This window comes from Centruroides sculpturatus, unplaced genomic scaffold, assembly GCF_000671375.1.
Source record: "Centruroides sculpturatus isolate CEXI.00-Female unplaced genomic scaffold, Cexi_2.0 scaffold281, whole genome shotgun sequence".
NCBI classification, from domain to species: domain Eukaryota; kingdom Metazoa; phylum Arthropoda; class Arachnida; order Scorpiones; family Buthidae; genus Centruroides; species Centruroides sculpturatus.
This window is the reverse complement of record NW_019384696.1, coordinates 262233-286182: the sequence shown is the minus strand read 5'-3', so window position 1 is coordinate 286182 and position 23950 is coordinate 262233. Positions and strand designations below refer to the sequence as shown.

The 23950-nt window shown below is 29.8% G+C and overlaps 1 protein-coding gene and 1 long non-coding RNA gene across 2 annotated transcripts; both read left to right on the top strand.

Annotated features, from left to right (window-relative positions):
- Nucleotides 1-908: 908 nt before the first annotated feature.
- Nucleotides 909-2327, top strand: LOC111627445. Its single transcript, XR_002757006.1, has 2 exons — nucleotides 909-1667; nucleotides 1756-2327. It is a non-coding gene; the product is annotated as an uncharacterized LOC111627445 (long non-coding RNA).
- Nucleotides 2328-2893: 566 nt separating this feature from the next.
- LOC111627435 (secreted frizzled-related protein 1-like) lies at nucleotides 2894-23411 on the top strand. Its single transcript, XM_023371004.1, has 3 exons — nucleotides 2894-4144; nucleotides 13873-14403; nucleotides 21890-23411. The coding sequence occupies exons 1-3, from the start codon at nucleotides 3643-3645 to the stop codon at nucleotides 22420-22422; spliced, it is 1566 nt and encodes a 521-aa protein (XP_023226772.1). The 5' UTR covers nucleotides 2894-3642; the 3' UTR covers nucleotides 22423-23411.
- The last annotated feature ends 539 nt before the right edge of the window (nucleotides 23412-23950 follow it).

Genomic DNA, 23950 nt, shown 5'->3' with positions numbered 1-23950 from the left:
TAATCTTTATTCTTAACATTTAATTTTAAAAGATTTATTTAATCTTTTCCACAAAAATTAAGTCAATTGGTTAAGTCAAATCATCTGTAAAAAATGTTATGCAGATGAAATTTCTGTTATTAATCAATTTTATAAAAACACATACTTGGAACATGGTAAGAATGACAAAAATTATATTTTTCATAAATAGAAATTAAATTGCAATGAAATTTTTAATTTTTGAAGTATATATTTAAAATAATAATCTATTTATTTTTGTTTCATTAAATGATTCAGATAGCCTATTGATATTATCAAATTATATCTGGATTACAAGTTTCAATATCCAGAAGATTAAATAAATGATTAGTCCAGAACAGTGTTTTTCAACCTGTGGGTCGCGACCCCCAGGGGGTCGCGGATAAAAGAAAAAGACAAGTGTTTTGTAGGTCCTACACTACAATAAAGAAAACTACAATTTCAGTGAGAAGGCTGTATCTGTTTATTTTACAGTACAATTGGTTTTTCAGTTGATATTTAGGTGTCAACAGAAAGAAAATTAAATACGTAGTTTTTAAAATCACTGATATAGTTTTAATATGGCCCTGGGGGGTCCCAGAATTGTTTAACTTGTAAAGGGGTCGCGTATTTAAGAAAGTTGAAAAACACTGGTCCAAAACATAAGTAAATATTTAGCGCACAGACTTTAGTATGTTTTAATGAGTTCAGTAATAAATCCTCGATATTTATGAAGGATTTATTACTAGTAGTCCAGCATAAATTAGTTCTTGGTTATATTTTTACAGAGGAAACTTTAAACATAAATCTATACACTGAGATGTATTATACTTCATGTACTGTACATAAAATAATTACAGTGCAAATGATTAAATGAAACACTTTAAATTCTAAATTGCTTTATTTATAAAATATAATAATAATAATAATAATATAAAATATTTGTCAAAATTCGATTTCTGTATGTATACAGAAGTTACTTTGATTTTTAATGCATTACTTATCTTTAAGCATTGTGATACAAATTATAGTTTAAGTTGAGGATAACAGATGGCACTTCTTGCGTTTAAATTTTTATTGGTTCCTGTCTCCCTATATATTGTGTATATAAACAAAATTCTAAAGAAGCTTTTAGAGAAAAGTGAATTATTACATATTAATTTTATACTGCTTACATATTGGTTATTCTCTTATAATATTTAAAAATTAAATTTTTTTTCTTTCTGTGAAAAATTAGTATTGTGCCTTCCACTCGTTTTTAAGTTATTTAGATCAAGTTTTGAATACTATCAAGTTAAAAATTCGAATGAATCGTTAACGTCCTATTAGGTATAATATGCTGTCTACATGACTACAGGCTAGCACTTTAGAGGTGAAGATGAAGGTAGAACAGTTGTAATTTATGGCTCAACATTGCATACCACTCTTTCTTCGAAAATAGATTCTGACTGTGCATTGCTTTTTCCATTTTTCTTGGATGGAATGTCACCAACTGACATTGCAATCCGAAGGAAGACTTTTCAATTTTTATTTCTATTTTTATCCGGAAGAGCACGTTCCGTTTAAATTGAAAATTTTCGTCTTTTCTTCCTAGATATATATTATAGGGGGAAAAATCAAGGTTAAAAGTGTTTCATTGCCCTCATCGATCTTTATATTTTGCGCTGATGGTGAGACTCGGCTCAACTTGTGTTTCTTGTATGTTGTTTAACCGAAGAGTCTTTACGAAGTTGTAACTTTTGTTTCTTACATTACCAGGTTGGAATTGAATACACAGAAACGACGACTGATGTGGGAGGCGACGCCTCGCAGCATTCACGAAGGAGTGCAGTCGGCCATCATGAACAGCGACTGTCTAGTGTTCGATAACAACGTAGCCCAGCTTTTCGCTGATAACGGTAACCTGGGTATCAACGTCACCATCACCGTCTGTTGATGCCATGTGCCTTTTAACAGTTAATTGGCCACTCCCAGTCTTCCACCCCCGGATCCCGCTCTAGTTCCTTCGGTCCTGTATTTAGTTTTCGTATATGTCTGTACCTAGAAAACCGGTTGCCATGGTTACCATCTCGTCTTCAATTTGTCCAAGGATGATTTGGCATGACCTTGTTTTCTGTTGTCGCGTTTATCTCATGTACTGTACCCCGTGTACGGGCCTATTTATTCGTTTGTATGGTTAAAGTATTGGACCGTATCAGGCTCCCATTCAACGTAACATTGTTTATATCTATCATACTATTTGTACATAAATAATCGTGCATATTATAAATACCCATATGTCAATAGTTTGAACCACTTGTTGTAAATAAATAAACTTTTTTCTATTTAAATGATTCTATGTGTTTTCTGCTCTGATACTGGATGTTTAAATTATTAAAAGTTTTTAGTAATTTAGTAAGGAATGCGAAATTTGTCATATGGTTAAAATAATTGCATATGAATATTCATGTTTAAAAAAAATCAGAAGTCGCGAGTAGAAAGTTAAATATAGATATCTAGAGTGTAATTTGATATTTATTTTGTTTACTAGTCAGATTTGCCTTGATGAAAATCGGACACTTGGATCGATGACACTCTTAGAGATTTATTGTTCTATCTTATTTAATGCGTAACAATAAGAATTGGAAATAATGTTACCAAATTAACTTTTTTTCATTACATTGAAAATTATTTTATCATTTAATTCTTTTTAAATATAATTAACCCGTGTTTCTCCACATAAATTTAAAAATAATCTATTATTATTAAGATTTAGATATTTTTTAAAAAATAGCACGTATTCTCTTCGATTTGTTTATTTTTCTTCGTTTCTCGTGAAATGTGCGCTTCGTGTTTTTTTTTAAATCACTTAGAGGATAGTTTTTATTAGTAAAAAGTACGATCATCACTCACGTTAATTAAAGGGAAAATATACAGAGGAAGATTTACTAAAAATTTGCTTTTGTTATCACAAAGGAGAGAAGGAACACGGAGCAAGTAATCCCTCTCTTCCGCTATGTGGCACATCTCTGCAGAGCCAATTATACAAACATAGTTCTCGGAACCATCGAAAGTACAAACAATGGGATGTAACAAGAATAAGTGCAGCCCCGAGGTAGCATTCTCCTATGGGAAGTCGCGCACTTCATCTGGAGAGGATTTACCCTGACAATGTGCCCTCCCTTCTTTTGTATGGGAACGGAATTAAAAGACCATTTGTCACATCTGGTTGTACACCCCTGTCGGGATAAGTTGCGCTCTGACACCTCCGCTTATTCAGCCCTCCTGTCACTAAACGGACGTGTTGACAGTTCTCCGCTTGTCTCCCCGGGCTAACTGCACTGCTCTTTCAAATTTTTGTGTTAAGAGGTGGCACATTGTAAGCTGTGCACATTACCTTTCCCTATTTTCTCCTGGTGGCGCCGCTTTCCGATTGGTCTTAGCTTTCCGTCACGTGATGGAGGAGGGTTGGATGTCAGTCGCACACGGCCAGTCCCTCGACAGTTAAAGAGTTGCTAATGCACTGCACTACACGGATATAACTTGGCTGGCTATAAAATCTAATTCCCTACTTTTCCCACTTTCCTGTTTCCTTTGTTTGTTTCACTTTTGTGCTGTCTCGTGAGTAATCAATAAAGCGCTATTGGCTTCCCGCCGGCTGACACGATGGCCTCGAGTCATCTCCTCTTTTTGCTGGCGGGATGGACATTCTTCGATGGCGTATTTTCGTCGTCTTCCTACATCTCCGAGTGGACGTCAGCCGGAACAAGAATGAACAAACCGACATGTGTCGATATTCCCGAAAATTTGACGCTGTGTCACGGCATAGGCTATACCCAGATGAGGCTGCCGAATCTCTTGGATCACGATAGTATGTCTGAAGTGTCTCAGCAGGCTATTTCCTGGGTTCCTCTCTTTAATTTGAAATGCCATCCCGATACCCAACTCTTCCTATGTTCCCTTTTCTCTCCAGTTTGCCTAGATAGGCCTATATATCCATGCCGATCATTATGTGAAGCTGTCAAACGTGGTTGCGAAGGTAGGATGAGCACGTACGGTTTTCCCTGGCCCGACATGGTTCGATGTGATAAGTTTCCGTACGACAATGACATGTGCATCACAATCCAATCGCAAGATAGTGGAGGTAAGTACTTTTCCATTCCTCTTAACTAATCATACTTTATAATAGTTTCATACATATTACATAGAAAATTGCTTGTTTTACATTAACGGTTAATTACTAACTTTAAACTATGGAAATGGTATAAATTTTACTTCAATGCTGTCTTAAGCAAGAAAAAAATTTTGTCATAGCCTAATTTATCGTCTTATGGTCACTATGTGTTAATAGAGAAACAAATAGGTCATTTTAGAGAGAAAGTAGCCATCATCAGTCATTGGCGTATACCTGTTGACATATCCCTGCAACTGTCATTATCACTTCCTTCCCCTGACAATTAAGTTGCAATCCAGGTTGGTGGCTCCACCCTATCAATCTCTCACTGTCCCATTCTTCTTGTAGCAAATTACCCGGTTCTGCCACACCTGGCGAATTGGGAATTAAGAATTGTGGCGTAAATCGATAGGCAGTGTGGGAAAGTGGAGAAAAGTCAAGGTAGAAAACATTGAATATGACTTTTTTCTTATCTACTACGTTTATTTTGCTAGACAGTCTCTAAACATGTTGTATGATAGATGGGAACGAGGATGGACCACCTGGATGGAAGAGATATGGGAACCTTGGACCGACCCGTACCCAGACTGCAGAACTTTTGTTCATCCCTAAGGCTAAAGTGCACAGCTATTTAAGACTGACATGTAAACTAAAACGGTGAGGATCTATTACTTCTCTGTCACCCACTGAGACGCTAAAAGCAAACATTTGTATTTTTTGACAGCCCGGAATCATTTAGCACTCTTCTTCTTCTGTTTGCTTTGTTATTTGTATTTTGAAGTATTGACAATAACTTCCTTCATTAACACTAGAGGAAAATCTTGTCCAGACAGTTGGATGCTACGAGCTAATTCCTTGTGGAATGCCATTCCAAAGAAATCGATGTCGTCGAATTTCATTCCGAATCCATCTTTGACGTTTGAAGTAGCGAAACAAGTTTGTTAAAATGTCTAATTTAGGAAAATGGAAAATTTTATCCGGTGTTTAAAAAACTCTTAAAGTTACGAAAACGTTTTTTAGTTTTTATTAAAATACTTTTCTTAGTCGTATACAAATAATTTCATGGTTTTTGTGGTGTTAGGTTTTTTTTTCTTTCCTTTAACTAAACTCTTATTAGGCTATCTCCGGTTTGAACTTATCTGCGAGAACAAAAGTAAGGTATTTGAAGTTTATCTTGAGGGGGAGAGATAACGTCAGATGAAATCCATGAGTGGAATTTAAAACTTTACTTCTTGTGACGAGAGATGATAGATAAAAATCCCTGCCATTCCGAATTTCTATATTTGACCCGAGTTTTTTCCCACCAAACACGATGAATTACTGCTGATAGAAATGGAATTTCGTTATATTGCAAATAAAACAGATAATTAATAGTCTATATATATTTTTCAATTTATAAAGGTTCTGTTTATAGGTAATCTTACACAATAATTCAAAAAAAAAAAAAGAAGGAATTGATAGAGACCTGTTCTTGTTTTCCGATTTTTATCTCGAAGCTTTACAGAAACTGGATCGGAATTGTCTAATTATAACAATAAATTGTTATTGTTTTCGGAGAGAGAGAATAGCCGGCAGAATATAGGATCTAGTTATCTGACTTTGATCGAGAGTAACATGTAACCTTCTTGAAATCTGTTATTAGATTATTGATGCATTTCGGAGGGGAAGTTTTTCAAAATGTTTTACTTAATGAGAATAGGAATTGACGTTGGCGCCTGTTCTAAAATTAGTAAATTGATCGAATTTATTCGATAGATCTCGTTTTAGAATTATAATATTAACAATTTCCAATTTATCTATTACAAAATGTATTAATTTTTATTTATAAATCTATTTGTGATTTTCGGAAGATCGTTTTATTGAACATTTTTTTTGTTTTTAGTTTCGCGTAAGGAATTTTAAGAATTTTTCATTGTAACTGCTAAAGAAATTGGTATTAATGATAGATTATTTATTTTATAAACGAGTTTCATAGGTTAATTTGTTTTGCTACGTTTTCGAATTTTCACGAGGAAGTGGAATTAGAATAGCCATTGGATAGATAATTGAGAGGAAATGGACTGATTAAATAGTTGGCCTGATGAAAAATCAGCAAGAACTTTGTCTACGAAAATATAAATTGATCAAAAATTAATAAAAATGAAATTATCCATTTAATTAAATTTTTCTTTTTAAGAAAGAAAAAAAAAGATCTAAAAATTCCGAACGTTTATGAAAAAGTGAGTCGAAATTTTGTATAAAAGTTAGATGTTTTTATACGAATTTAATTTTAATATCTTAATGAAAATGATATCCACTGGCAATTCCCTTCTGCTTTGTAACCATTGAATCGAGGAAAGGAAATCTTATTTTTGGCCCTCCTTTATCAATTTTTAGTCCTAATTACGTAAAATTCCTTTAACTTTTTCGTGCATGAAATAAATATTCTATTATAAATAAAAATTATATTCTAGTTTTATTGCGAGTTAAGTATGTAGAATACTTGAAAATTTAAAAATCTTTTCGTCATATTATAACTAAAACTGCCTGTCCTTTTATATTTCATAGAAATTCCAAGCATGTAATTGTTGTGTCCGCAATACTGTAATGATATAAACATAGTTATGTTCTGTTAATCAGTTTCTGTTTAATTTAAAAACTTAAATGCGCTTTGCTACTTCAGCTTTACTTTTTTTTTCTGGAATTTAATTAAAGAAGTAGTAACACTTGCTTTAGTAGTTTTAATGAGATGTAGAAATGATTAAATGTCATTGCTGTTGGATTTGTAAATTTTTATCTTCAGCATTACTAAAATTTATAAAATGTAATTATTTATTTAATTAAATTTTAAAAAATCAATTAAGAAACTTTTAAAATATTCTAATAAAATTCTTATGATACAAACGAAATTAGTTGAATTTATATAATGTAAAGGTTAGAAAACATCATTTATATGAATCTTCTAAATTAATTTATCGTAAAGTTTACAAATATGTAAATTCGTTCCATGATTAAAATTCAAATACGATCATATTAACGCATGAATATTATCAAGAACATCAGCGTACTTAATGTCATGGAAAGGATATGCAAGTTAGATTTAATGAAATGTAGAAAATATATTACAAGACCTTAGCGAAAAATTTAGTCAGTCATGTCTGCAATGGATTAAAAAGTAAAAGAAGAGAATCAAATTATTCAAGTAATCAAAAGTTTCTTGCCGAATTTTACAATCCTGCTTATCCAATATATCAGCTTTCAACGTTAAAATTCGGCATCCTTTTTAACAGTTTTTCAAAATTTCGATTTCTATATTTTATAATATTTTGTTTCAAGTAGTTCTGTTCGTAATTATTTAATATTTTATATTAAAATTGAATAATGTGTGTAAAATTTTTAACAATTTCTAAAGAAATTTCGAATTTTTATGGTGATTTTTGTAAGTTATTCTACAAGCCACGTATGGAAGGGATACTCATTATGCAATTTTTCTTTTTGTTTAGAATTTTACAAATTCCTGTTTTTGGAATAATATTTCATCAAATAATCGATGAGTCTATTGTTTATTTTTTACATAAATAAATTCCTGTTTGAATTGTTTGTTTTGCCTATTATTATTATTCCAACAAACATAGGAGTAACTGCTAAAAATTGTTTTTAAGACATTTAATATAATACTTGACAGTTTTATATGAACGATTATTCGAGTTTAATAATATATTTTTCATGTTAAATAAGAACGAATAATGTAAATATTCTTATTTTTATTATATTAAGACATCTATACATACGTATATGTGACGATAATATTTGAAAGATGAGTACTATAAGAAATCAACAGTTTCAAATTTCTTTCATATAACGCTACGAAGATAGCTTCGAGTAACAGCTTAGTAAGCAATTACGACGACACAAAAACAATATTTGTCTGTAATCTTTTGCATTGAACATTGTTGTAGGAGAAGCAAAGCATTAAAGGTTGCAGATCGAATAATCCTTTAAGGGATTATCGGACAAGAAAGACGAAGTAGACTTTCAATCCCGTTAGTGCCGTCTTCGTTTGTCAGATCCCTCCCAATCTCCCAGACTGTTGAAGATTTGGTTTCTGTCCCATTTTATTGGATTGACTGTCATGTCTGAGATAGAATACCAAATACCCCGTTACGAACTTGTAATCCTCCTCTCCATTTTTTTTTTCTAAGTTTCTTTCTCCACTGCAAATCATTTTCTTGCTTCTATATCGTCTACCAAACTACCGAGTGGGATTTAACCCTCTTCATGTACTTAGTTTATCTGTATAAATTTGGTTCCTCTCGTAGCATCATAATTAATTTTAAAATCGATACTCTGCTTAGTTACATTGCCGAGCAAAATTCTAATACATTTAATGTAATTTAAGAAATAATCTGAAAAGAACATTAAAGCTGACAAAAGGATATTTCATAATTTTTTTTTAATGATTCAAGTGGTTTCGTATGTGGATGCCCAATTAAATCTTCGTGTAATGATGCTCTTGTGTTCTTAGGAGATAAGAATGTAATTTTCATTTTGAAAATTTCTGAGTCATTTCAATGGGAGCTTTACTAATAAAAGCCTATCGATGTATATGGATTTTTCATTATTTTATAAGTTGCTAATAAAAATTAGTTTGCTTTTATAAAGTTTTTTAAAAGAATTTGTTTGACGTGAATTTTTAAATAAATTAAAAGCAATTTTTTTTATAATGGACGATCTGGATAAGAGTATTTTTATCTTCATTTTAAAATACTTATAGAAATGATATAAAATTATAATAAATACGATAAATTTACATTTTTTCATATTTAATTTGCTTTTCATTTATTTTGTCATTGTAATGATTTTTCTTCCAATTACAATAACGATGAGTTGTACCATTTAAATGTTAAACTATAGTAGGTTTGGCTTTGAAAATTTTTCCTTTTTTTCAAATAATTCACAAAATTTTTCGAAAATTTAAAAAATTCTTGTAGAAAACTAATTTGAAAATATCAAAAGTTTCGATTTTCTATTGTTAAAATCAAGAATTTGGTGATACAATTCGAGTTAGAAGGCGAATGAGAGCAGGTAATTTTATTATTATTATTATAGATAGATCTATTAAGCTTGTAGTTGTTTGGATTTTTGTTTTATTCCTTATCTGTTAACTAGTTAGCCAGACCTTAACCACTTCCCTTCACCAGAAGATGAATCATTATTTAGTGAAGCGGTTATGAGTAGTAGAATAACAGTTGCAATGCCATAGGAGTAAGTGAATGGCATAAAAATGCTGCATTTATCATTCAACGTCAGTGATAATGCAATTAGATATATAATAACTATCGTGTAACATAATTAAAAACGGCGATAAAAACAGAATTTCTAAATAAAAGATTAAGAAAAAAAAAGGCAACAATTCTTAGCATTAACAACATTGCAAAATGAAACAGTAGACACGTTTAAAATTGATTTTTGTTGGTGAATGGGCTTTTAGTTATAAATAAATATGCAATTGCGGTCTTGGGTTTTTTAATTTTGTATCAGTTTACAGTTCCTTCCATCATCTATTAATATTTGATATGCAGTCAGTTGAAATTTAAACTGTCTGAATAACGTTTTTATTGATCAAGAATATAATGAAATTTTATTTATTTTTTAAAATAAATTTTCTAATATTAAAAATAAATAAATGACTTTTAATTACTATGTTTATTATAAAATTTAATCGAAAACATTTTGGTTTATGGAACTTAATGGTTTTTTTGTGTAGTTGGTTTTATGGTATTTATAAAGTAAAATATTTAAACATTTTATTTATTGTTTAATAAAATCTTTAAACTTAAAATTTATTATCAAATATTCGACAGGTTATTATAATTTTTACATCATTTCATAAATAATTTTAATATATAAAGTTTAAGATTATTCTATTAAAAAGTTTCCAACAATAAATAGCGACGATTAATTTTTAAAAATATTTTGTTTGCTTTTCTTTAAATTTAAGTTTACTTAATGTCTTTTTCATTTTTATTTAATTATTTAACATAAATCATATAATTCCTATACAAACAGTGCATAAACTGTAATGAATTCCTCTTCCACAAAAATAATAATGTTATACAAAATATTATATTTATAAAAATTTTAATCTCTGCGTATCGTTTTACAAAACAAAAACATTATAGTATATTATATTAAACCTAATTATAAAATATATCATATTACGTTTGATGAATTCGGTGCTTATAAGGAATTTAATACAGCGTACAAATTTTAAGTTTTAGTATTGAATAAAACAGCAAAAGCTGTAAGAAAAAAAAGAAGAAGTTTTAGAAGCTCATTTTAAAGTTTTTTTTCCTCGTTCTTTCGAAAGAACTTTTAAAATATGCTAATAACACGAGAACTTCTATTGTAATAAAACGGTTAGTTCAATTATAGGTTCGTAATATGATAATAGTTTCATGGAAACGAAATTAGATTCTCATTGTATTTTAATTGATGCTGTTTCATCGTTTAAATATTCAGAAATAAAACATTGTATTACTCTCGGTATTAAAAATGTCTGGCAAATATATAATTTATATTTTGCTATGTATTTTTCATAAGGTCAAACGAGAAGCAAGTAAAAATTGCTTTGAATTTAAAATCACAGTGAAAAGATGGCTTCATTCTTCATATTACAATTGAAATAGTTTAATATTTCTTATATGAAAAGTTGAATTATTAATAAAACATGAATGGCAATAAAAATTGTTGTTAATTTTACAATATTGTGGTAACTTCTGCATAGTATAATTTTTTACACTTCAGGTAAGACAGAATAAAAGAATTTTGTTATTGTTTGAAAGTGTTTTATCATTCTAATTTTTTTCCTTTTTTGTAATAGATAAAATCTTAATTAATTCGCTTTTAATTATCTCTGATACATTGTTTTAATTTAACTTAAGTGTACCATTGATTATTGTAAGTCTGTGTATTTCTATTGTGTTTGTTTGCAGCTTTTTTTTGGCTAAATAGGAATTACCTAACAATTGTCAACTGATAAGAATTATAGTAGTTATCTTTTGCAGAAAATAAATCAGCTTGCCAAAAGCTTTCTTTTGAAATTCCCATTATGTAGAGGATTTGTCGGGATTTCTCAGGCTGAGTCATTCAGAAGATAAGATGACGATCGATGGGGATTAGGAAGGTTCCATGCTAGATTTCATCACTCGTGCAAAAAATATTATCAATTTAATTGAACCGTATCCACTTTATAAAGCTTTGATTTCTTTATTAGTAATAAGATTAGTCGTTGTATGAACAACTGAATTTTGTTATAGAATAAAAATGATCGATTATCGTTTTATTCCATATGCCTGGCATCTCTCTTATCCTTTCCTTCCATCTGCATCTTTTTCTTTTCCTGTCTTTACTGATTATATCTTACCTGTCTTTTATCTAATCTACATTCTTTTCTCTTCTATAATAATTTTTCGATTTAGGAAACTAAAATATAATATATATATATATATATATATATATAGGGGAGATCGGGGCAACTTCGGCATGCGGGGCAAGTTTGTCAAGCGCTTTTTTTAAAAAACAAATTAAAAGGAGACTTTGGTTATAGGTTAGGCAGTTGAGTTTTATTGGTGGCTTGTTGAGTGTAGTGTTTTTATTGTTCTCCAACAAGCGTAGTTGAATTATCAAGCAAATTTTCATTTTCGTTCAATTCCATATAATATTTTTTTTCCATTTATATTGAATTGGCAGGTTTTGTTATAATTCCATGATAACGAAAGTTACTTTTCCTGTTAGAAGGATGTAACTTCAACTTATTCACGTGGCCAGATCGTGGCTTGGCATTCTGTTCTCAGGGTTGTACTTAATGTTTCGAAATCATGACTAGCGGGGTAAGATCGGCAACATAAAGCCACATTAGAAGCAAAGGATAAAAATCAAACAGATGATAAATGAAAACATGTTTGCATTTGTTATTCATGTATATATGTCTTTGAACTTGCATTTCGTTGTAATAATATTAAATGGGTGTTGGATTTGTATTTCTTTGTTTTAATAGTGAATTCCAACTTATACATTGTTAATAACATAATTTTATATACGTGCCTATCTTGCCCCATTACTGTTGCCCCTATACCAGGGGCAACTTTAATAAAAATAATTAAAATAATTACAACTTTACAAAAAGAGAGAAGTTGCCGATCTTGCCCCTATACCCGGGGCAACTTCGTCAATTTCTCTCTTCTTGTAAAGTTGTAATTATTTTAATTATTTTTATTTCCAAACTGATTTTAACCAGTTCTATAGTAAGGTAACATTCCAATAGACAATATGCAAAGCTTTTTTTTCAGTTTACAGCAGTATTTATTACACAAAATTTAAGTAAAGCTTAACATGCCGATTTTGCCCCGATCTTCCCTATATATATTATATTTTAGTTATATATATATAACTAAAATATTAGTTTAGTTCTATATATATAGAAAATCGATTAAAGTATCTGTTGCATTGCATCTTTCGCCAGAAATTTTCAGGTTTATTGTGGGTAAGTTTGTCGCTGGTATGCCAATACTGTAGTAAATATCGATATTAGAAACCGTGATCTGTTCCAAAAAAAGAGATTACTCGGCTCTATATTATCTGACTACTCGAAAATAACTGTCAAGATGAAAAAAGAAATGAGCGGTTTGAAATTACTTTGTATGAAATTACTGTTTCTAGAATTCGGTTCGTGGTTTTTAATATGCCATATGGTGTATATGATACGGTCTGATTTTGACAATTCTGAGTTTCTGTTTATTTAAATAGCATGAAAGGTCAACAGATATCGTCGAACTGGTGAATACAATACATTCTTTCGAACTGTTCTCACTAAGTTAGAATTTCAGCTGGACTGTAACAGTAGTGATGTTGAAATTGCTATTCGATACAAATCGTCTTTAAACATCTGTTTAAAAATGTTTGTACTTTTCAAATAAAATTCGATAAAAATATTATTTTAATATTTCAAATAAAAAATTTTTGCATTAATAATAATAATAATAAGAAAAGTTTGGATATTTTAACGAATTATTTATTTTAATGACTAAAAATATAATTAATAATTAATTCACTTGTGTTGATAATATTGGTCGAAAATTGGAAAACTTTAGAATTAGATTATAAAAATTTTAATTTGAAAATTGGATTATGCAAAATACTAAAATGATATTTATTCTAAATGGAAATTTGTAAATAAAATCGAATAATTAAATTATTAATCGTAACGAAAACGAAAGTATAATTAAGAATTCGTGTTGTTTTAACTTCTAAAATTTTTGTAAATCCATTGTTTTGTCAATGAAATATAATATTTTAGTGTATAAAGTTTTAGAAAATTACGAACAATAATATCTGACAGTTAATTGCCGTAGCGAAACGTAGTTAATTACGAAATATTAATAAATAAATTATATGGCCTTCAATTTATTATTCATTGTGTTTAATTTTTAATAATGTCGCACATTCTAATCTGTCTCTCCTTTCCTTACGACATAAATTTATTACACTTATGACAGGCGTGTGAAATTCGATCATATCGAATTAGCAGTCGTATTCTTTGACAGAAACTTCTGTTACAGTAAAATATTTAATTCACTTCATTTAATGGTTTCAGAAATGATTCATGTAGCGATTTATACATTAGATTAAACGATGTTTCTAGTTTGGTGTCTATCTGTCTTGAATATATACATAAGTTTTAGACATTTTAATCGGTGATTTTTCCATTAAGAATAGGAAGAAAGTTAAACTGTTTAAACTTTTATTTTTGTTTTTAGTTATCAAGACAAAAATCAAGAAAGTGCAGAAAGCCAAACTAAGCTGTAAGAAGGCGCGTATTTTGAAGCTTCGCGATGGAAATCTAAAGAAGGATTTACGTCGCCCCACCCTGAAATATGCCAACGTTACCGAATGCTGCAGCTCCCTTTCCAAGGGTGGAAATAAGAAAAACAGAGTTCTCATCATGGGTAACAATAAAAACGGAGAAGGATTAGTGCCAACATTTATCATGGAGTGGCGCAAGAGTCAAGCCTTCAAATCAGCCATTCGCATGATGAAGAAGATCGACTGCAATGATCCTAAAATAATATCCGAAACTATGTTGGCCGATGGGATACTGTCTTCTGATAGAAAGAGAAGAAATGGGGGTCACTTACGAAGGCGCAAAAAACACCAAAGGAACAAACATGAACACAAGGGCAATATCGAAAATAAGCCAACTACCCTAGCGGCTTAAATGTCGATTTTTCGTACAATGGTTCCTGTATCTGCGAAATAGTCCGGATGTTAGTTGTGCTGTACAGTCTCGTGTTTTTGTATTGTTCCGTATTGCTTTATAGTCATAAATTTCTCTGCCAGTTGCCAATAGAGTGACATTTTTGTTTTTGTTTTGCATTTTTCTCATGTATCACCTCGCTTACAATAAGATCGCGTTAAGTTTTTGGGTAGATATTAAAAAATTCTTTTGAAATAAATATTGACGAATTTTAATTATTCATTTTAACAGCACAAAAAATCAGATCTCAATATTAGCTTAAAAGAATTTAGAGTTATTTTACTTGTAATGATCAGTCAGTAGAATTTAAATCGTATTTAGTTCTTAATATTAAAGAGAGGAAAAAAATTCCATTATCATAAATTATCGTGTTAGATTGCATTGTATTCTTGATGAGAATTAAGATTATCTGTAAGATATGATAAATATTTAAGGATATTCTTCGTTCGACTTGATTTGCATACGTAAATATGTGAAAGGTCGGTTGTATTCTGTTTTGATATGATGGATATTATTAAAGTATGTAAAAATTTTCGCTTATCTCGTTCCATACAAGTGGAGGAAAATTCTAGTGAAATTGCTTTTAATTAAATCTATGTATTGCACTCGCACAGATGTTCGTATTCGTTTTGATTAGATGCCGAAGATAGTTTCTGTCAGAAAGCTTCTTGGCATTTGATGTGTGTCTGAATATTTTATAGAGAAAGAACTAAATTGAAAAAAATGTTTTATTAATCGCATCCGTTATACGTATCCATATTTAAACAAATTTTTCATCTTCGCCTATCGGTTTGTCTTATGTGTGTCGTATAAAAATATATTTAAGCGTTTCTGCGTATTGTACATAATGTAACTAGTGTCTGAAAAATTTTTAACGACTCAGTTAAGTAAGCAGTAATATTTTTTTTTTTTTTTTCATTTATGCTGTTGTAACGTCAATTCGAATGTATCTAAAAAATTTGTGAAAAATTAAAGATGAATTTGAAAATGCCGCATGTCCTATTCTTTTCTATTTTGCTTTTTAAACGTGGGGGAAGTCCCGCGATCGTGGCAAAAATCGTCTTGTCTGGTAATAATAAAATAAAAATAATAATATTTAGACACCGGGGGCCATTGTCGAGCAGATTTTTCCGCGTAATGGTTTCTGATTTACGACTGGAGAATGTACTGTTGGGACGTGTGTCTACTGTAAATTCAAGATTTTGGGCGTGACCAGACAATTCTGGGGGTCGAAAACGGAGGGATGCAGTCATGCACGTTCTACAAGTTGAATGATGATAGAACTAGTTCTTCACCAACTGGTTTTACCCCTAATAGGGCAACAGCCTTGGAAAGTGTCCCCGCTTAATTACTCTGCAATTAAATGACTAACACTTAAATATTAGACTTAATTTGCTATTCACCGGTTCCCTAATTGCAGTTCCTAAATGGAATGTCCACAATCAAAATTGGATCCACGCCTCCATCCTTTATGATTTTTAATGGTGTGACGACGATTTCGAAAATTCCTATAAAGTCCTGTTATACCTCTGAAAAAATATCCGCTAGCATTTATGCTGTAAACGATAAATAGGTCTATTGTTGAAAGAATCGAAATTTCTTCTAAGATTCTTACAAAAGAAAACGGATAAGTGAATGCCATTAGACTCTTGTAATTTATTGACACATTCTTTTAACTTTACTGCCACAGGAGACAAACATTCTATCGATACTTATTCTATCATAGTGGCAATCTAATGCCTAAACAGGTGGAGCTAATTGTAGGTTGGCAAATGCACAAGACCTGTTTGACGCTTCTCCAGCGAAGAAACAAACAAGTTGTTACCACATGACAATTTTAAAACCTGAAGTTCAGAGTCCGGTAGCCCCTCCGACCGGGGTTCTGCCTGCAGTCAAGTCATTTCGTGAGTAAATTTGCCTTGAGCCCAAGGTTGAAACTGCCCAAGGACTCGAAAACACTTTATTCGCTTGGTTTTCTACTTCAATTTTGATTTATTTCAACAATTCCATGTCAACAAGAATCTCGAATTTTCTAACATAAAAGAAAAAAAAATAAATTGAGCCAATTTCAAAAGAGATATAAAACGAAAGACAAAAGCTAGAATTATCAATATAATAATTTGGAAAAAAAATCTTTTTAATGATTAAAGTCCATACGTTCGCGTGCTCTTTTCGCCCTTCAGAAAAGCCGTCTTTTACTAGACTGGGTCCAAACTTCGCATCGATATTTTATAAGAGGAAAAGTAGCAGACTGTTGTGTTTAACACGTGCAGTGGGAGGTCTCCTGTCTAGACAACATACCGAAGTGTTAAGGGTCACAGGTGTCATGTCTTCTTGCCAATTTTCTTCGTATCCATGCTTATATTAAAGAGAAACATCTACAGATGATCGGCACTTAGATTTTTTTTTTTTTTAGAATGGAGTTGATATCTTTCTTCTAACGTATTCAATGCCATTCTAATATCGAAAAAAATAAAGAAACTCCAACTAAAATATAAAAGAAATACGACAAGCCTTCGATCTTGGAAAAATTTACAAAATTGTATCTACGTAAGAAGATATTTGATACAACAAGTTTGATCGATCAAAATCAGAAATTTTCGAATTTTTTAAACAAAAATCCGTGCTTGTAGAGTAAAAATTAATTTGATAAATTAATTAATTAACTTTTCAATTAATTAATAACAAGCATCGTTAGAAGTGAAAGTATCTCGTTATCTACTTTATTAAGAAATGGGATGTTAATTGATCCGTCTGTACTCCCTCCAGAGCAGAAAATTACTAAATACAAATCAAGAGAATTGAATGTGCAGTATGTTGGACAACAATTCAAAATAACTTTTTAGGTCATCGTTTAAAATAAAAAATAAAAAAAAGTTTATATAAATTTATACTTTTATAGCCCTTTCTTAACAATTTAGGTCAAGTTATTTGTTGAATATATATATATTTACTCTCTATTATTTTATTCTGTGTAAGTTGAATAAAACCACAAAAAACAATGAAATCCTGTTTTAAATTATTAAAAGTAAGGAATATTTTAACACAAATATTTAGGTATGAAGTATAAATTATCTTAATCTTGGAATATAAAAAGTCTTGATGGCACAATATTTCAGTATCCATCAATTTCTTTTTTTATTATCAAAGANAAAAAAAAAGTTTTTGCTCTGCACAAAATGTATTGCTTATATCATTTCAGTATACTTTAACTGAATAATTAATATTGATTTATATTATTCAACGTAAAATTTAAATAATTTATTCCGCTTGTTTCTGAAATACATGAGAAAATATCAAGTCGCATTTTGTAGTAAATGAATATTTACATAATATTTTTTTAATTATGCGAATTTATTACCGTTTCGAAATAAGTTTACTGAATAAACTATATAATTTCGATTAATGACTTAAAAATATTCATAATTTAATAATAATAATAATAATAAACTTCTGTGGAATTTTTGTTTTTTCTCTTCTTCGTGGAATTAGCAATAAATTTTAATTAAATTGATTTATAAATATTTGATATTTCTTTTTTTTGAATTACATTTCTATTTATAAACCTATCGATTATTTTATGCAATTCTTTATGCAGTTTTTTAAGTGTGAAAAATACAGATAAAATGTTGAGATGAGATTAAGAATTACGTTTTGAAATATTTAAAATACAGCAGTTACCACTCTCTTGAAATTCTTTTTTTTTTGAAGTAACTTTTAAAACTTCCGAATTACCAAAGTTCTTACAAAAAGTTTAGTACTTTTAAGTTAAAAGGAAGAACGATCTATCAAAATTTTATTTCTGTTTTATTGTTTTTTTTTTAAATTTCAAGTTAATGGATACTACAAAACATGTTTTATAATTTACCACGAACTTAAAAGCGTTACGCTTTTATTCGAACTCATCTACATACGTACATTTTTCCATAATCTTATTAACTCTCATCCTGTTTATAACTCATTAATGTAAACAGTTTTAAGTTTTCTAACCTAATCTCTAAAAGATAAATTTATTAACGGTCTATTAAGTATAAATTATGACGCTATTTACGTTATTTTTTTTCTTCCTTTCCTCCGCTTCTAATTCTGCGGAGAATACTTCGAATTTGCAAAATGGAATTCATATAATTCTCGATAATCTGCTTATGTAAGATGGTTTCCTAGATGAGTGTTTCCAGCTGATTTACTGATTGACAATTTACATTCCCCAGAAAACTAATAGGCTATTGTTTCGCTAGTTAAAATGTGATAATTCGATTTCTCCTTAGGAATTACATTAACCTTTGTAAAAAGCGTAATTTAGAATTATCGTTACTACTAATATCCGCTTCAGGTTTTTTTTCATTAACGTTATAGCTAATTTTTATTTTATTTTAAGAACGGAGAGAGAGAGGATTTACAGATTTATGTTCTAATTGTATTAATTTAAAACGAAAGCGTTAATGCAAACATGATAAAATTGAATTTTGTGAAGTTCTATAGACACCAAACGACAATGTTAATATCTGTGAAAAATTAATTAACAAGAAATAATTAAACTATCGTGATTAATTCGGATTGTATCAAATAATAATCAACACGTTTTAAAGTTCGGTTATATTCTTCCATATAAGTATAGCCTAAGTGTTCCATATTCTTCCATATAAGTATAGTGTAAAAATTATACTGTATAATTAGAAATATTTTATGCATCACGTAAAAAATTTGCGAAGGTTAGAAGACATTAGAATTTATAATTAAATTGTGTATTCAAAAACTAAATTTCTTGGAATTATGCGATTTAAACATTAAAAAAAGCAAAAAAAAAAATATTACACACTTAACATGTAAATCGCCGAATAAATTTATAAAGAACCACCTTTTTTTTCTGGAATTCAGAACTTTCAATTGATGTTTATCTTTTTATTAATTTTTATTCCTTCTACAGTACAAATTTCTTAATTTTCAATGTCAAATATGTATCTACTGATCTGTCACAGCAATATGTTACAAGATAAATTTCTAAAGCAAGTAGAAATGTTGTTAGTAAAATTAATTTTGTTTTCGAAAATTAAATGAAGTTGTAATTTTATAGCTGCTTTCTTTGACACAAATTATTTACATAGTGTCTGCATAAATATAATTGTCCTCATTCAGTGATGGGTGGATGGCACATTTCAAACATCTCAAAACCCACAAACTTCACGTCTAGCTCTGCTGGTTCATTGTCCGCCAATGCTTAAATTTTTTTTCCTACTATAAAATTACATTTTATTAAGATACTTTACTCAATTCTTTTTGAATTTTTACGTTCCGCTACATAATTATACGGTTTAAAAGTTTAATGAGACAAAATCAAAGTATTTTCTGAGTTAAATTATAAAATAATTACAGGCGTAAACTGCGACGAATTAAAAACAAGGAAACATTATTATTATTTTTTTTTCTTGAGAATTACAGTATAATTTTTCAAGAAAACACTTTAAGGTTGAAGTTAAACATTAATTTATTATAATAAAAAAATTATTTAGACACTATTTTTACTTAATTATGTAAAAATCTCCACATAGTTAAAGAATAAATTAAGGTGAAGATTTAAAAGTTTACTTAACAGCGATAAAATATTGTATAATTTTAGGAGTTTGAAACTATAGATTAGAGGTAAGAGCAATTGAATAATAGATGAAAATTTACAATATTTATTACTATTTTCTCTTATTTAAACATTTTAAATGTGTTTTAAGGAAAGTATATCATTGACAGTTATAAATGTTCGTAGCCGCTTTAGTAAATGTTTCCTAATTCGCTTTCTGTTGCACAGTCGATAATCGCTGTTTAATATATTATATATTGAAGTGTTTTATTTGATGCTTGCTTAGAATTTATGAATATATCTGTTAAGGATCATTTACACTGCCTGTATAGGATACGGATTGCGTAGTGTCAGTATAAATTATAGATAGCTGGACGATCCACCCAAGTTGTCTAGCTTGGATAAGAAATAGATTACGAAGCTTCGACGCCAACCTACCCATGAAAAATTATGAGAACCGAAACAAATTCGTATCTGGATTCTTTACGACTATTCTTTACCACGTAACATCTAGCCAGTAAGCTGCTTGCATGGAGTGACCATGTTGTTTATCACCCTAACCGGAGAGAAAGTGAAAAATGGGTCTAAATATGGTTAGACGTAGAGTATTTTTTTAAAATTATTTATATATTGATCTATAAATTCATTATATTGCATTACAAGACTTATAAAATGACTCATTTAAAATTTTATTTTAGTTTCGAGGGTTCAAAATAGTAGAAATCCGGGAGGATCCAGATAGTATGGTCACTCTATGCTTGCTTAGAACTTCTCTATTTTTGAACATTATAATTAAATAAGTATGGAATTATAAATTCAACAATAATATATATTTTCTTGAATGGTAATGATAATCTTATAATAATTTTTATTCGGAAAATATAGGAAAAAAAAATTGTTTTCAGTCGAATCTTGGAGATATTTTATCATTTCACTGCTTGATGATTCCGATGCTTTGCAAATCTGAAAATAATCGACAATTCTTAAAGTTATATTATGTTTTAAGTGATAAATCCATAATATATTGGCTTTAAAATATATTTCGGGTGTAAATTTCTTCTCCAATTTATAATAAATTGTGAAATGTTAGCAGAATGAATAATAAGCATATAAAATATTGGTGATTATAATATATATGAAGAAAATTTAAATTAAATGAATAATAATAATAATAAGAAAAGTTTGGATATTTTAACGAATTATTTATTTTAATGACTAAAAATATAATTAATAATTAATTCACTTGTGTTGATAATATTGGTCGAAAATTGGAAAACTTTAGAATTAGATTATAAAAATTTTAATTTGAAAATTGGATTATGCAAAATACTAAAATGATATTTATTCTAAATGGAAATTTGTAAATAAAATCGAATAATTAAATTATTAATCGTAACGAAAACGAAAGTATAATTAAGAATTCGTGTTGTTTTAACTTCTAAAATTTTTGTAAATCCATTGTTTTGTCAATGAAATATAATATTTTAGTGTATAAAGTTTTAGAAAATTACGAACAATAATATCTGACAGTTAATTGCCGTAGCGAAACGTAGTTAATTACGAAATATTAATAAATAAATTATATGGCCTTCAATTTATTATTCATTGTGTTTAATTTTTAATAATGTCGCACATTCTAATCTGTCTCTCCTTTCCTTACGACATAAATTTATTACACTTATGACAGGCGTGTGAAATTCGATCATATCGAATTAGCAGTCGTATTCTTTGACAGAAACTTCTGTTACAGTAAAATATTTAATTCACTTCATTTAATGGTTTCAGAAATGATTCATGTAGCGATTTATACATTAGATTAAACGATGTTTCTAGTTTGGTGTCTATCTGTCTTGAATATATACATAAGTTTTAGACATTTTAATCGGTGATTTTTCCATTAAGAATAGGAAGAAAGTTAAACTGTTTAAACTTTTATTTTTGTTTTTAGTTATCAAGACAAAAATCAAGAAAGTGCAGAAAGCCAAACTAAGCTGTAAGAAGGCGCGTATTTTGAAGCTTCGCGATGGAAATCTAAAGAAGGATTTACGTCGCCCCACCCTGAAATATGCCAACGTTACCGAATGCTGCAGCTCCCTTTCCAAGGGTGGAAATAAGAAAAACAGAGTTCTCATCATGGGTAACAATAAAAACGGAGAAGGATTAGTGCCAACATTTATCATGGAGTGGCGCAAGAGTCAAGCCTTCAAATCAGCCATTCGCATGATGAAGAAGATCGACTGCAATGATCCTAAAATAATATCCGAAACTATGTTGGCCGATGGGATACTGTCTTCTGATAGAAAGAGAAGAAATGGGGGTCACTTACGAAGGCGCAAAAAACACCAAAGGAACAAACATGAACACAAGGGCAATATCGAAAATAAGCCAACTACCCTAGCGGCTTAAATGTCGATTTTTCGTACAATGGTTCCTGTATCTGCGAAATAGTCCGGATGTTAGTTGTGCTGTACAGTCTCGTGTTTTTGTATTGTTCCGTATTGCTTTATAGTCATAAATTTCTCTGCCAGTTGCCAATAGAGTGACATTTTTGTTTTTGTTTTGCATTTTTCTCATGTATCACCTCGCTTACAATAAGATCGCGTTAAGTTTTTGGGTAGATATTAAAAAATTCTTTTGAAATAAATATTGACGAATTTTAATTATTCATTTTAACAGCACAAAAAATCAGATCTCAATATTAGCTTAAAAGAATTTAGAGTTATTTTACTTGTAATGATCAGTCAGTAGAATTTAAATCGTATTTAGTTCTTAATATTAAAGAGAGGAAAAAAATTCCATTATCATAAATTATCGTGTTAGATTGCATTGTATTCTTGATGAGAATTAAGATTATCTGTAAGATATGATAAATATTTAAGGATATTCTTCGTTCGACTTGATTTGCATACGTGAATATGTGAAAGGTCGGTTGTATTCTGTTTTGATATGATGGATATTATTAAAGTATGTAAAAATTTTCGCTTATCTCGTTCCATACAAGTGGAGGAAAATTCTAGTGAAATTGCTTTTAATTAAATCTATGTATTGCACTCGCACAGATGTTCGTATTCGTTTTGATTAGATGCCGAAGATAGTTTCTGTCAGAAAGCTTCTTGGCATTTGATGTGTGTCTGAATATTTTATAGAGAAAGAACTAAATTGAAAAAAATGTTTTATTAATCGCATCCGTTATACGTATCCATATTTAAACAAATTTTTCATCTTCGCCTATCGGTTTGTCTTATGTGTGTCGTATAAAAATATATTTAAGCGTTTCTGCGTATTGTACATAATGTAACTAGTGTCTGAAAAATTTTTAACGACTTCAGTTAAGTAAGCAGTAATTTTTTTTTTCATTTATGCTGTTGTAACGTCAATTCGAATGTATCTAAAAAATTTGTGAAAAATTAAAGATGAATTTGAAAATGCCGCATGTCCTATTCTTTTCTATTTTGCTTTTTAAACGTGGGGGAAGTCCCGCGATCGTGGCAAAAATCGTCTTGTCTGGTAATAATAAAATAAAAATAATAATATTTAGACACCGGGGGCCATTGTCGAGCAGATTTTTCCGCGTAATGGTTTCTGATTTACGACTGGAGAATGTACTGTTGGGACGTGTGTCTACTGTAAATTCAAGATTTTGGGCGTGACCAGACAATTCTGGGGGTCGAAAACGGAGGGATGCAGTCATGCACGTTCTACAAGTTGAATGATGATAGAACTAGTTCTTCACCAACTGGTTTTACCCCTAATAGGGCAACAGCCTTGGAAAGTGTCCCCGCTTAATTACTCTGCAATTAAATGACTAACACTTAAATATTAGACTTAATTTGCTATTCACCGGTTCCCTAATTGCAGTTCCTAAATGGAATGTCCACAATCAAAATTGGATCCACGCCTCCATCCTTTATGATTTTTAATGGTGTGACGACGA

Coding starts and splice junctions, on each gene's coding strand:
- LOC111627435 (XM_023371004.1), top strand. CDS start 3,643: ATGGCCTCGAGTCATCTCCTCTTTTTGCTGGCGGGATGGACATTCTTC. Junction 4,145..13,872: donor GTACTTTTCCATTCCTCTTA/ACTAATCATACT, acceptor CATAAGTTTTAG/ACATTTTAATCGGTGATTTT. Junction 14,404..21,889: donor GCCAACTACCCTAGCGGCTT/AAATGTCGATTT, acceptor CATAAGTTTTAG/ACATTTTAATCGGTGATTTT.